Consider the following 14,242-nt stretch of genomic DNA (forward strand, 5'->3'; position numbering starts at 1 on the left):
TACACAGACGGTTAAAGGCAAATACCCTTTTGGGTGGGCCCAGCTCAGCTCTGGGAGGGAGCCCTGTCTGAAAAGGCTGCAACTCAGGCTGTTAGTCTTCATTCGGCCGAGCATCTGATCACATCTTCTGTCATTCAGGACCTGAGGGGGTGGGGTTTTACTTATTATCTAATCAGGGACGCTGGGCTGGGAACTGTCCAATCAGGAATGCAGGTAGAGCGGACAGGGCGGCTTCCGGGTTTGGCGGGGCCTTTGTCTCTCTCTGCAGCCGGAGCTCCAGGTTTTGCTTTCACTGCTCTGTGTCCTCTGTTTCTAGGGGCCGAGTCTCTGTGGCTCCGTGACGGGCAGGTATTGGAGATCCATATCTAAGACGCCAGGGTCCCCGGAAACCTAGAAATGGTGAGAATGCCGGGTCCGACATCCCGAGAGAGGGGAAGGGGCTATGGCGAGACGCAGACCTCGCCGCAGTCAGTTCCACAATCTGCGCCCTGAGTTCTCGCCCGGGTCAGCCTTAGTCCCCTTCGACCATAAGATGGCGGCTGCGCAGCCAGCCAGCCCCCCGGGCGTCCTGTCTCTTCCCTGGTCAGTGACTGCGTCCTGGCCTGCAGCTCTCTCTGGGCGGCTCCGCACCCGCAACGCCGGGTCTCTCCCGGATTGTGCAGGGGACCATGGGAGGGTCGTCAGGGAAGAATCCAGACGGATGCCGGGTTCATGAGTGGGAAGAGCTTTGGCCCGTGGCATTCCCAGTTTCTCTTTCCTTCTATTAAAAAATGTATGGGAGTCAAAAGGGTTGGCGCGGTGGCTCATGCCTGTAATCCCAGCACTTTGGGAGGCTGAGGCGGGCAGACCACGAGGCCAGGCTGTTCGAGGCAGCCTCCCGAGTAGTTGTAATTACAGATATGTGCCACCACGCCCGGCTAAATTGTTTTCTTTTCATATGGCCATTAGAAAAATAGATGAAGCAGTCATGGTCCCTACAATCCAGGAGCTTTTAGTGTAGACTAACAGCTGGCTAATGGTTAAATTAAACATTATATAATTGGTACAATAAACAGATGTGTGCAGAAAACTTGGGCTGTATTTGTGCCACTTTCTTTATATAATTGTGACTTGTGATGTCATCACCTGAAGGGATATTTATTTCTTTTACCTTGTTAATACATATTTGTCTTTTAATAAAATTACCCTAGAAAACCTTTATAAATTTGTTTAAATTGCTTATTAGTATATGTTACATATAATTGATAGGGCAGTGTCTAAGAAAGGTTAAAATTATGCGAACTCTGAGATTTAAGTTTTTTTTTAAGGTCAGTTTAGGAAAAACAGAACTGGAAATATCCCAGTGGCATAGAGAACAGAATTCTACATAGAATCCATTCCCTGCCCCAGTTCTGCTCAGGTTCACCTTTTTGGAGGCCTTATATAGGTCTGGCCCTACCCTGAGGTGTTGCCTCATAGAACTGATTAGTGGAGATCAGAGTTTTGACTGGTGAATTCTGCTGCCTTTCTAGAGCTGGTGCTTACAATTCCCGAAACACAAAAGCAAATAAATTTTAAAAATAAAGTATATATTTTAGGGTTATAATTTTTTATTGAAACTAGTACTTGCATTCTATCTAGCAACTTGTTTTCTATTCCTACAGATCTAGGAGTTGCTCCACAAGTCACAAAAAGTAAACATAAAGAATATAAATTGTTCTAAAATACATTAAATTCTTTCTGCATTTCTGTCTATATTTAGCTTTTATTGTTTATATTTAAAAAAAAAATCAATGACAGAGAAACAGAAGAAATAAAAATGCTGGACTTTAAATCCTGGGAATTATTAAACAGTACCAGCTCCCAGGGTGTTATAAAAATTAAATTACATAATATGTTATCTCAGGCACAGTGCCCTGTAACATAATCTTTTTTCTTTTTACTTTTGTAGTATCTCAGCACTTTTAACTATAACTTTTTTTTTTTTTTTTTTTTTTGAGATGGAGTCTGGCTCTGTTGCCCAGGCTGGAGTGCAGTGGCCGGATCTCAGTTCACTGCAAGCCCCGCCTCCCGGGTTCACGCCATTCTCCTGCCTCAGCCTCCCGAGTAGCTGGGAATACAGGCGCCCGCCACCTCGCCCGGCTAATTTTTTTTGTATTTTAGTAGAGACGGGGTTTCACCGTGTTAGCCAGGATGGTCTCGATCTCCTGACCTCGTGATCCGCCCGTCTCGGCCTCCCAAAGTGCTGGGATTACAGGCTTGAGCCACCGCGCCCGGCCTTAACTATAACTTTTATAAGCCGGTTGAGGTGGCTCATGCCTGTAATCCCAGCATTTTGGGAGGGCACGGCAAGTGGATCACGAGGTGAGGAGTTTGAGACCAGCCTGGCCAACATGGTGAAAGCCTGTCTCTACTAAAAATACAAACATTAGCCAGGTGTGGTGACGGACATCTGTAATCCCAGCTACTCTGGAGGCTGAGGTTGGAGAATTGCTTGAACCCATGAGACAGAGGTTGCTGTGAGCCAAGATTATGTCATGGCACGCCAGCTTGGGTGACAGAGCGAGACTGCAACTCAAAAAAAAAAAAAAAAAAAAAAAATTGAAAAATTTTTGTTATTTATTTCTAAGTATAGTCTTTTATAATATATATTTTTTTCTATTTTACTTTAAGTTTCGGGATACAAGTGCAGAACGTGTAGGTTTGTTACATAGGTATACATGTGTCATGGTGGATTGCTGTACTTATCAACCCATCATCTAGGTTTTAAGCCCGGCATGCATTAGCTATTTATCCTAATGCTGTTTCTCTCCTCCTCCCCCCACACCCCGACTGGCCCGGGTGTATGTGGTTTCTCTCCTTGTGTTTATGAGTGCTCGTTTCAGTTCTTACTAATGAGTGACAACATGCAGTGTTTGGTTTTCTGTTCCTGTGTTAGTTTTCTGAGGATAATAGCTTTCAGCTGCATCCATGTCCCTGCAAAATACATGATCTCATTCCTTTTTATGGCTGCATAGTATTCCATGGTTGTGTATGTACCACATTTTCTTTATCCATTCTATCATTGATGGGCATTTAGGTTGGTTCCATATCTTTGCTATTATAAACAGTGATGCAATAAACATATTAGTCTTTCTAGTAGAATAATTTATATTCTTGTGATATATACTCAGGAATGGTATCACTGGGTCAAATGGTATTTCTGGTCCTAGATCCTTGAGGAATCACCGCACTGTCTTCCATAATGGTTGAACTAATTTACATTTCCACCAACATTGTAAAAGCATTCATATTTCTCCACAGCCTCACCAGCATTTATTGTTTCTTGACTTTTTAATAATTACCGTTCTGACTGGCAATTTATTTAGGTCTGGTGTTATAGATCTAATGTGACTTTCTTTTCTCATAGTTAGAGAATAGATCAGAGAATGTTCCTGTGTAAAAAAAATTATTTTATTGGATAATTTCAGTCATTTATGTAAGTCAGAACCAGTTCTCTTCACTTTCTTATTTTACCTTGAGTCAAATTATAAATTCTTTCCATGGCCACTTTGTAAATATGTATGTGTATGTGTGTGTGTGTTTTTCAGGAACCATTGAAATTTAGGGATGTGGCCGTAGAATTCTCTCTGGAGGAGTGGCAATGCCTGGACACTATACAGCAGAATTTATATAGGAATGTGATGTTAGAGAACTACAGAAACCTGGTCTTCTTGGGTGAGGATAACTTCAATACAGAATTCCTATTATATCCTAAAGATTTCATTTTTCTTTTTTGTGTAATGTTTTTAGGTAATTTATGCTTTGCATAAGTGAGTTTCAGATCCCTGTTTTTATAAAAATCTTAGGGTTTCATCTCTGTAGAAAAGAATTTCTTTAAGCTGTTTCATCTTGACCTGAACTTTCTGCATTCCTGAGCTAATCTGTATTCTTCACTCTGGATTAGAGTGGTAATTCCAGAAGTTTAGTGGCATAAAATATTATTGCCCACACTTTAAAATCTAATTACCAACACTAATTTTTGATTTGTTGTACTGGACTGGACAGTGAAATTAAGAACTAACAAATTTAAAATATTTTCTAAATATTTAGAAATTTCTTTTGTAAATCAATATTTTGGAATTGATTTACAAGAATCTTCTATTTCACCCTCTTTACTGAGCACATTGCCATGTTGGTGATTAGAGAATATGAGCAAGATTTATGTTATTTATTTTCAATAAAACAGGTATTGCTGTCTCTAAGCCAGATCTGATCACCTGTCTGGAGCAAGAAAAAGAGCCCTGGACTAGAAAGAGACATAGGATGGTGGCCAAACCAGGTAGGTGAGAGTGAAAGTGAATACAACAGATAACATAGATGAACGGTTTAAAGGTCAAAGAAAAAGCTAGTCCTTAATAATGTGATTTGGGAAGCTATGGTCCAAAGGAAGTAGTTTCTGGAAAGCCTGGGTTTTTCTTTTCTTTTCTTTTTTTTTCCTTTGAGAGATGGAGTCTCACTCTGTCACCCAGGCTGGAGTGCAGTGGCACAGTCTCAATCTAAGCTCACTTCTGGAAAGCCCAAGTTTTTCTTTTCTTCTTTTTTTTTCTTTTGAGAGATGGAGTCTAGTTCTGTCACCCAGGCCGGAGTGCAGTGGCACAGTTTTGGCTCACTGCAACCTCCACCTCCAGGGTTCAAGCAATTCTTCTGCCTCAGCTTCCCAAGTAGCTGGGACTACAGGTGTGCGCCACCATGCCCAGCTAATTTTTGTATTTTTTTTTTTTAGTAGAGACGGGGTTTCACTGTGTGTTGGCCAGGCTGGTCTTGAACTCCTAACCTTAGGTGATCCACCCACCTTGGCCTCTGAAAGTGCTGGGATTACAGGCATGAGCCACAGCACCTGGCCGAGTTTTTCTATTTTGCTCTCACATAACAGCGTCTTCTGTCTTATGCTTTTAAGTTCTCTTAGGACTCTGCTTTCCCTTCAGTGATCTGCCTTCTAATTTAGAGTGAGAGCCAAAGTCGTCTTAATGGCATATAAGAGACTGCACAATCTGAGTGCTTTTCCATTGTTTTGGGGGACACACAGATATCTGCATAATTTTGAGAAACTCTATGTTAAACTATTTTTTAAGTTCTATTTTTGCATCACCTCTGCAATGTGTGAGAGTAGTAGGTTTTTGTTCATTTCTCTGCACATTCCATCCTGTTTGTATTACTATAGTCTTCAAATATAGTTTGAAATTATAAAGTATGATGTCGTTCAGCTTTGTTTTTATTTTCTCAAGAGTGCTTTCACTATTCAAAGTTTATTGTAGTTTCATATATAAATTTTAGACTTGTATTTTTCATTACTGTAAAACGCCACTGGAATTTTGATAGGGAGTTTATTGAATCCATAGATCAAGTGCCATTTTTTGAATCTATAGATCTAAGTGCCATTAACATGGCACTTTTTATTTTGAGACGAAGTCTCACTCTTTCGCCAGGCTGGAGTGCAGTGGCACAATCTTGGCTCACTGCAACCTCTCCCTTCCAGGTTCAAGCTATTATCCTGCCTCAGCCCCCCAAGTAGCTGGAACTACAGGAGCTCACCACCACGCCCAGCTATTTTTTGTTTTAGTATACTAAGAGACAGAGTTTCACTATGTTGGCCAGGATGGTCTCCATCTCTTGACCTCGTGATCTGCCTGCCTCAGCCTCCCAAAGTGCTGGGATTACAGGCGTGAGCCACCACGCCTGGCCAACATGGCACTTTAGCAGTATTTATTCTTTCAATCTATAGACATGAAATATTTCCAATTTATTTGTGTCTTTTCTAATTTCTTTCATTGATATATCTTTCATTGTAAAGATTTTCTACCTCTTTGATTACATTTCTTCTCAGAAATTTATTTTAATGCTGTCGTAAATAAGATTTTTTTTTTTTTGAGACAAAGTCTCACTCTGTTGCCCAGGCTGGAGTACAGTGGTGTAATCTCGGCTCACTGCAACCTCTGCCTCCCAGGTTCAAGCGATTATCCTGCCTCAGCCTCCCAAATAGCTGGGACTACAGGCACGCACCACCATGCCTGGCTAATTTTTGTATTTTTAGTATAGATGGGTTTCAGTATGTTGACCAGGCTGGTCTCGAACTCCTGACCTTGTGATCCACCCGCCTCGGCCTCCCAAAGTGCTGGGATTACAGGCGTGAGCCACCATGCCCGGCCCTTGTCTTCAGTTTCAATGGCTCTTTTTCATTTTTTTGACTGATTCTTTTGCCACATACTTAATGTTCTTTGTTAAAATAGAAGCATTGACAATAGGCAAAATGCAGTTTTGTATTAGTGTCTTTAAACTTGAAAAAGCAAACACCTCTTCAAGTTTTTATAACCTGTTTTCAGAAGGTAAAGATCTTTTATTGGGCCCCCAGGGTCATGAGATGCCCTCTGGGTTTGTAGTGGAAAGGGGATGTAGCTTGGTCACAAGGCTGCTGGGTCTGCACTGGGGTCCACCTTCAGTTGGCTTCTTACAAGGGGTTTGGGTAGTTGTAATTCACATTTTATTTTTTGGACAGACTGAATTTCCCTCAAGACTTTGACCTGTAGGGCAGACACTAGAGCAGGTTTCTGCAGTCAGGTCTGTATATGGTAAGTCTTATTTAAGAATGTGGATGAGTATGGCATTCACTGTGTATCAGAGAGGATTTTTCCAGGTCACTGAGTGGGCTTTAACATAGGCAGAACTGGCTGTGAACTGTGGCTCAGGTATCTGAAACTGAGTCATTGAACTGCTTCAGGGACCAAGGTCTGCAGGCCTGCTGCATGGCTATAAGTGGGTACCTTTCTCAAGGCCTCTGAAAGGGTGTGACCTCTTACAGACTGTGGCTGGGAAAAGTATGAGATGATTACAGGGTAATTTCAGAATTATCAGAACACCAAGTTGGGTAGGCCATTTCCTGGTCTACACTGGAAAACAGGAGTTCTGTAGTTTGCCACCTGCCTTCTGAAAAGGAGCATTCCTCAGAATTGGGCATTAGCAGTTTCACAACTCCCTCCGTGGATCTCAAAGCTCTCCTAAAGGCACTTAATTTGGAGATTGGGTCTTGCTACATAACCCAGGCTGGTTTTGAAATCCTGGCCTGAAGCAATTTTCCAACCTCAGACTGGGTGCAGTGGCTCACGCCTGTAATCCCAGCACTTTGGGAGGCCGAAGTGGGCAGATCACGAGGTCAGGAGATAGAGACCATCCAGGCTCACATGATGAAACCCCATCTCTACAAAAAATACAAAAAAAAAAATTAGCCAGGCATGGTGGCAGGAGCCTGTAGTTCCAGCTACTCAGGAGGCTGAGGCAAGAGAATGGCATGAACCCGGGAGGCAGAGGTTGCAGTAAGCGGAGATCGTGCCACTGCACTCCAACCTGGGTGACAGAGCGAGACTCCGTCTCAAAAAAAAAAAAAAAATTGTCTCTAGTTTCTTTTAAATGCTTATTAAAAGTTTCTCATTAGTTTCTTTTAAATGCTTATTTATTAAAAATTTCTCATTAGAATCTTCTGTTTATGATTGCACTTCATTTTCTTTGAAATTTTACTGCCGTGGAGCACATGCCAGTTATTCAAAATACCTGCCTTCTGTGAGTACACAGTCACATATTACATTGATGTAGAGAATAGAGTTTGTTTTTGTTTTTGTTTCCTTTTTTTTTTTTTTTGAGACGGAGTCTTACTCTGTCTTAAGACTAGAGTACAATGGTGCAGTCTAGGGTCACTGCAACTTCTGCCTCCCAGGTTCAAGCAATTCTCCTGCCTCAGACTCCCGAGTAGCTAGGATTACAGCCATGTGCCAAACCGGCCGGCTAATTTTGTATTTTTAGTAGAGACGGGGTTTCACCATGTTGGTCAGGCTGGTCTTGAACTCCCAACCTCAAGGAATCCACCCGCCTCAGCCACCCAAAGTGCTGGGATTGCATGTGTGAGCCACCACACCCGGCCTATTTAGAGAAATTTTTAATGGTACATCAATATTGCAAACCACATTTTTTTTTTTTTTTTTTTTTGAGGTGGAGTTTTGCTCTTATTGCACAGGCTGGAGTGCAATGGCGCAGTCTCGGCTCACTGCAACCTCCACCTGCCAGGTTCAAGCAATTCTCCTGCCTCAGCCTCCCTAGTAGCTGGGATTATAGGCATATGCCACCATGCCTGGCTGATTTTGTACTTTTTTTTCAGTAGAGACGGGGTTTCTCCATTTTGGTCAGGCTGGTCTTGAACCGCCAACCTCAGATGATCCACCTACCTCAGCCTCCCAAAGTGCTGGGATTACAGGTGTGAGCCACTGCGCCCGGCCTTTTTTTTTTTTTTTTTTTTTTTTTTGGAGATGCAGTCTCACTCTGTTGCCTAGGCTGAAGTGCAGTGGAGTGATTTCAGCTCACTGCAACCTCTGCCTCCCATGTTCAAGGGATCCTACCACTTCAGCCTCCGGAGTACCTGGGACTACAGGCACATGCCACAAGGCCTGGCTAATTTTCATATTTTTAGTAGAGATGGGGTTTCCCTGTGTTGGCCAGGCTGGTCTCCTACTTCTGAGGTCAGATTTGTCCACCTCAGCCTCCCTAAGTGCTGGGATTACAGGCATGAGCCACCACACCTGGCTGCAAACCGTATTTTGAGTAAACATTTCTCTCATTATTGTTTTCCAGTTCATACTAGTGTGTTTTTTTAGTGTAGGTTTCTTAATATTCGTTTCTTGTGCTTTTTAATCTTACATATGTATTATAATTTCAGACAATTTGCAATTCTGTTTGTACATTTTAAGTCAATGTGGGATTTACTTCAGAGATACATCAGCCATATGTCTATCACAATGACAGTATATATATTTGTGTGTTTATCTATAAATATAACCACAATTTTGGTTATGACTTATCTTGTATATATTCTTTCTTAGTTGATTTTTTTTTTTTTTCTTTTTCTTTGTTTTTTTTGAGATGGAGTCTTACTCTGTCTCCCAGGCTGGAGTGCAATGGCATGATCTCGGCTAACTGCAACCTCTGCCTCCCAAGTTCAAGCAATTCTCCAGTCTCAGCCACCCAAGTAGCTGGGATTACAGGTGCATGTCACCACACCCAGATAATTTTTGTATTTTTAGTAGAGATGGGGTTTCACATGTTGGCCAGGCTCGTCTCAAACTTCCGACCTCAGGTGATCCGCTCACCTCGGTCTCCCAAAGTGCTGAGATTACTGGCATGAGCCACTGTGCCTGGCCCACCCCCTTGCCACTTTTTTTTTCTTAATTTTCAGTGGTTGTTTTATCTTGTCTAATTGAGTAGTCATGGAAATAGTTTTATTTTCACCATGTGTTTAATGATGAATATATATTTGCTCTGTGTGAAAGAAATACTTTTGTGATTTGAAGATAATTTATGAAAAGATTTATGATTCTGTATTTTTTCAGATTTATTTTGAGAAAAATTAATTGTAAAAACACATAACATAAAATTTACCATCTTAAGTCTATTGAAGTGTACATTTCAGGGCCAGGCATGGTTGTGGCTTACATGTGTAATCCCAGAATTTGGGGATGTTAAGGCAGGAGGATTGCTTGATCCCAAAAGTTTGAGACCAGCCTGGGCAACATATGGAGATTCCCTCTCTACAATTTTTTTTTTTTTTTTTTAAACCCAGGCATGGTTGGGTGCAACTGTGGTCCCAGCTCTTTGAAAGATTGAGAGAGGAAGATTACTTGAGTCTGGGAATTTGAGGCTACACTTACCCATAATTGTGCCACTGCACTCTGCCTTGCATGACAGAATGAGACCCTGTCTCAAAAAAAAGCTGTACATATCAGGCATGTTAAGTATATTCACATTGTTATGCAAAAGACTTCTGAAAATTTTACATCTTGTAAAACTAAAACTCAATATCCATTAAGTAACAGCTGAACATTTTACCCTTTCTCCAGCCCTTGACAAATATCCTTCTACATTCTGTTTTTATGAGTGTGACTACTTAAGATGTCTCCTATAAATGAGATCATATAGTATCCATCATTTTGTTACTGGCTTATTTCAGGTGACATAATATTATCAAAATTTGTCTTAAAGTGTGTCAAGATTTTTTTTAGGGCTGAATAATATTCCATTGTACTTATATGTTACATTTGTTGATGTATTTATAAGTCAAGAAAGGGTAGCTTCAGTCTTTTGGGTTTTGTGAATACTGGTACAGTAAACATCAGTGTTCAGATATGCCTTCTAGGTCCTACATTGCAGAGTTTGCATATCGATTTACAAATTGAATTGTTGTATTTAATAATTCCATTTTTTTTTTTTTTTTTTTTTTGAGGCGGAGTCTCGCTCTGTCGCCCAGGCGGGAGTGCAGTGGCGCGATCTCGGCTCACTGCAAGCTCCGCCTCCCGGGTTCCCGCCATTCTCCTGCCTCAGCCTCCCGAGTAACTGGGACTACAGGCGCCGCCACCACACCCGGCTAATTTTTTTGTATTTTTAGTGGAGACGGGGTTTCATTGTGTTAGCCAGGATGGTCTCGATCTCCTGACCTCGTGATCCGCCCGTCTCGGCCTCCCAAAGTGCTGGGATTACAGGCTTGAGCCACCGCACCCCGCCTTTTTTTTTTTTTTTTTTTTTTTTTGAGACAGAGTCTCGCTCTGTCACCCAGGCTGGAGTGCAGTGGCCGGATCTCAGCTCACTGCAAGCTCCGCCTCCCGGGTTCATGCCATTCTCCTGCCTCAGCCTCCTGAGTAGCTGGGACTACAGGCGCCTGCCACCTCGCCCGGCTAAGTTTTTGTATTTTTAGTAGAGACGGGGTTTCACTGTGTTAGCCAGGATGGTCTCGATCTCCTGACCTCGTGATCCGCCCGTCTCGGCCTCCCAAAGTGCTGGGATTACAGGCTTGAGCCACCGCGCCCGGCCTAATAATTCCATTTTTAATTATTTGAGTAACATTTATAACATTTAAAAACAGTGGCTGCATCCTTGTTTTACACCAACAGGTAACGGGTTTTCAGTTCATCAACAGATTTAATGTTTTTTTTTTTTTTTTTTTTTTTTTTTTTGAGAGGGAGTCTTGCTCTGTCACCCAGGCTGGAGTGCAGTGGCCGGATCTCAGCTCACTGCAAGCTCCTCCTCTCGGGTTCACGCCATTCTCCTGCCTCAGCCTCCCGAGTAGCTGGGACTACAGGCACCCGCCACCTCGCCCGGCTAGTTTTTTGTATTTTTTAGTAGAGACGGGGTTTCGCCGTGTTAGCCAGGATGGTCTCGATCTCCTGACCTCGTGATCCGCCCGTCTCGGCCTCCCAAAGTGCTGGGATTACAGGCTTGAGCCACCGCGCCCGGCCCAGATTTAATGTTTTTAAAAAATTGATAGTGGCCATTCTAATTGGTTTGAGTTGATTTTTTCACGTGATTTTTATGCATTTCTGTACAAATGTAATTTCCTGTGTCCTTTCAAACGCTTTTTCCCATTTTTGTATTTTTTTGATGAAAACGAATTTCAATTATTAGTCCATTTAAGACTTGTTTATATATTCTCAGTATTAACTGCCATGGACCTTGCTTGACTGAACAAAGGAGGATGAATGCGGGAATAAAGACAAAAACAAAAGAGTATATTTGGAAGAAGGGGTCAGGGGGCTCCTTGCTTCTAGTGAACAAGGGTCCTGAACTTCGATAGCCCTTGGTATTTATTCAGTAAGAGAGAGAGGGAGAAGGGAGAAGGGGGTGGTTGTCAGTCACTTAGGGCAGGCTTGCACGACTGCATTCTTTGAACAGTAGTCTCCAGATATTCCAGTAGATAACCTCGAGGAGCACGGCTCGGCACCAGGGAGTGACTGCCCTCAGCAAACCTTCTGGTGGCAGGCACAGATGTGAATGTGCCTACATCCTGCACTCATGATAAACAGTTTGCTGTTTGATCACATAGCCTTCAGTGGAATGCTGAGTTGGTCATGACCCTCGGGCCTTTAGCTCCCTACAGTTAACTCTTATCACATATAATTTGCAAATATTTTTGCTTATTTTCTACAAGGTATTATCACTCTAATGTTTTTTTGATGTGTGGAAATTTTGAAGTGTAGTGTAGTTACTTTTTTCTTTGTTGTTCATGCATTTAATGTCATATCAAAAAAAAATGGTGCCAAGACCAACATCACGTCATTTCTCTTTCTTTCCTAAGAGATTTGTTAGTAATTTTTATATAAGTATTTTATTTAAAATATTTTTTGTATATGATACAAAGAAAGAATCCAGCTTTATCAGTGTTGGTGTCCAGTTTTCAACATGATTTTTTGAAGAGATTGTCTTTTCTCTATTGTGTGCTCATGGCAACGTTGTAAAAGATTATTTTTTTTTTTTTTTTTTTTTTTTTTGAGACGGAGTCTAGCTCTGTTGCCCAGGCTGGAGTGCAGTGGCCGGATCTCAGCTCACTGCAAGCCCCGCCTCCCGGGTTCACGCCATTCTCCTGCCTCAGCCTCCGAGTAGCTGGGAGTACAGGCGGCCGCCACCTCGCCCGGCTAATTTTTTTTGTATTTTAGTAGAGACGGGGTTTCACCGTGTTAGCCAGGATGGTCAGGATGGTCTCGATCTCCTGAACTCGTGATCCGCCCGTCTCGGCCTCCCAAAGTACTGGGATTACAGGCTTGAGCCACCGCGCCCGGCCTGTAAAAGATTATTTAATCATATACCGAAGAGTGTATTTCTGGGCTGTCTATTCTGTTTTTTCATCTGTTTATCTGTGTTTGTGTCAGTACCACCTTATATTTGTAGCTATTAATATATTTTAAAATCCAGATATATAACACCTCCTTGTTCTTTTTCATGAGTGTTTGGCTCTAGTTTATAATCAAATTAAAAAATTTTAAACAATATTCTTGTAAAAATTGTGCTTTGGGGATTTTTATAGAAATTATATTGAATGTATTCATCACTGTAAGTTGTATAGACATCTTTGAAAAATTAAATTTTTTGACCCTTGAGTAAAACTATGTTGAAGAATATGTGTTATTTTCATATATATTTGGATGTGCCAGTTTTACTTGTGCTCTCAATTTCCAGTTTCATTCAGTTTTAGTCAGAAAACATTCGGTGTATAATTTTTATTTTCTTGCATTTATTTTTTGTTGTTGTTGTCAATTTGAGACAGGATCTCTTTCTGTTACCGAGACTGGAGTGCAGTTACTGCAGCCTCAACCTTCGGGGCTCAAGTGCTCCTTTCACCTCAGCCTCCTGAGTAGCTGGGACTACAGAGATACACTACCATGCCTGGCTAATTTATTGATTATTTGTAGGGACAGAGTACTACTATGTTGCCTAGGCTGGTCTCAAACTTCTGACCCTAAGAGATCCTCCCATCTTGGTCTCCCAAAGTGTTGAAATTATAGGCATGAGCCACAGCACCCACCTGGTATTCTTAATAAGACTTCTTGTGTATCCTAACAGAATACACCAGGTGCAAATAAGAATATTGTGTATTTTCTTGCTTTTAACTGGAAATTTTTTACGTGTCTGTCAAGCGTTGTTGGTCTATGATATAACCTAAATGTTCACAATCCCCAAATATTATGCTGCAATGCAGTCCTCAATGTTGGATGCAGAACCTGGTGGGAGGTGTTACGGCTTGACATCAACCTCTTGGTAAACAAAAACTTTACCCTCTGTTAATTTAAATGAGAACTGGTTCATTATTTCACACTTGCTCTGTCCCTTGCCATGTGGTATGTTCAGTTACTCTTTGCATTTCACCATGATTGTAAGCTTTGTGAAACCCTCACCAGAAGCCAACGTTGGCACACACTTGTACAGTCTGCCAAAGTGTGTACCAAATAACTTTTTTTCTTTTTTTCTTTCCTTTTTTTCTTTTTCTTTTTTTTTTTTTTTGAGACATAGTCTCACTCTGTCACCTAGGCTGGACTGCAGTGGCACAATCTTGGCTCACTGCAGCCTCTGCCTCACTGGTTCAAGTGATTCTCCTGCCTCAGCCTCCTGAGTAGCTGGGATTACAGGCATGCACCACCATGCCTGGCTAATTTTGTATTTTTAGTAGAGACAGGATTTCACCATGTTGGTCAGGCTGGTCTCAAACTCCTGACCTCAGTTGATTCGCCTGTCTTGGCCTCCCAAAGTGCTGTGATTACAGGCATGAGCCACCGTGTCCTGCCAACCTTTTTTCTTTATAAATTATCCGCTCTCAGGTGTACGTCTATATGCAAAATAATTGAAGTTGGCAATTTACTTTTAAAGGTATTATGTTATATTGGGGAGCAGAAAGATCTGTGTTGGGTAAATGTAACAGACT

At 41.8% G+C, this 14,242-nt stretch overlaps 1 protein-coding gene across 1 annotated transcript in view; it reads left to right on the forward strand.

The window, feature by feature from the left end:
• The first annotated feature begins 222 nt into the window (after window positions 1-222).
• LOC105494272 (zinc finger protein 675) overlaps window positions 223-14,242 on the forward strand; it is a 74,895-nt gene continuing 60,875 nt past the window's right edge. Inside the window, exons 1-3 of the mRNA XM_071088066.1 lie at window positions 223-399; window positions 3,570-3,696; window positions 4,208-4,300. Of these exons, the coding sequence (XP_070944167.1) occupies window positions 397-399; window positions 3,570-3,696; window positions 4,208-4,300 (223 nt within the window). The 5' untranslated portion in view covers window positions 223-396. The remainder of the gene's footprint in view (window positions 400-3,569; window positions 3,697-4,207; window positions 4,301-14,242) is intronic.

This window comes from Macaca nemestrina, chromosome 20 (genome assembly GCF_043159975.1).
Source record: "Macaca nemestrina isolate mMacNem1 chromosome 20, mMacNem.hap1, whole genome shotgun sequence".
Classification (NCBI taxonomy): domain Eukaryota; kingdom Metazoa; phylum Chordata; class Mammalia; order Primates; family Cercopithecidae; genus Macaca; species Macaca nemestrina.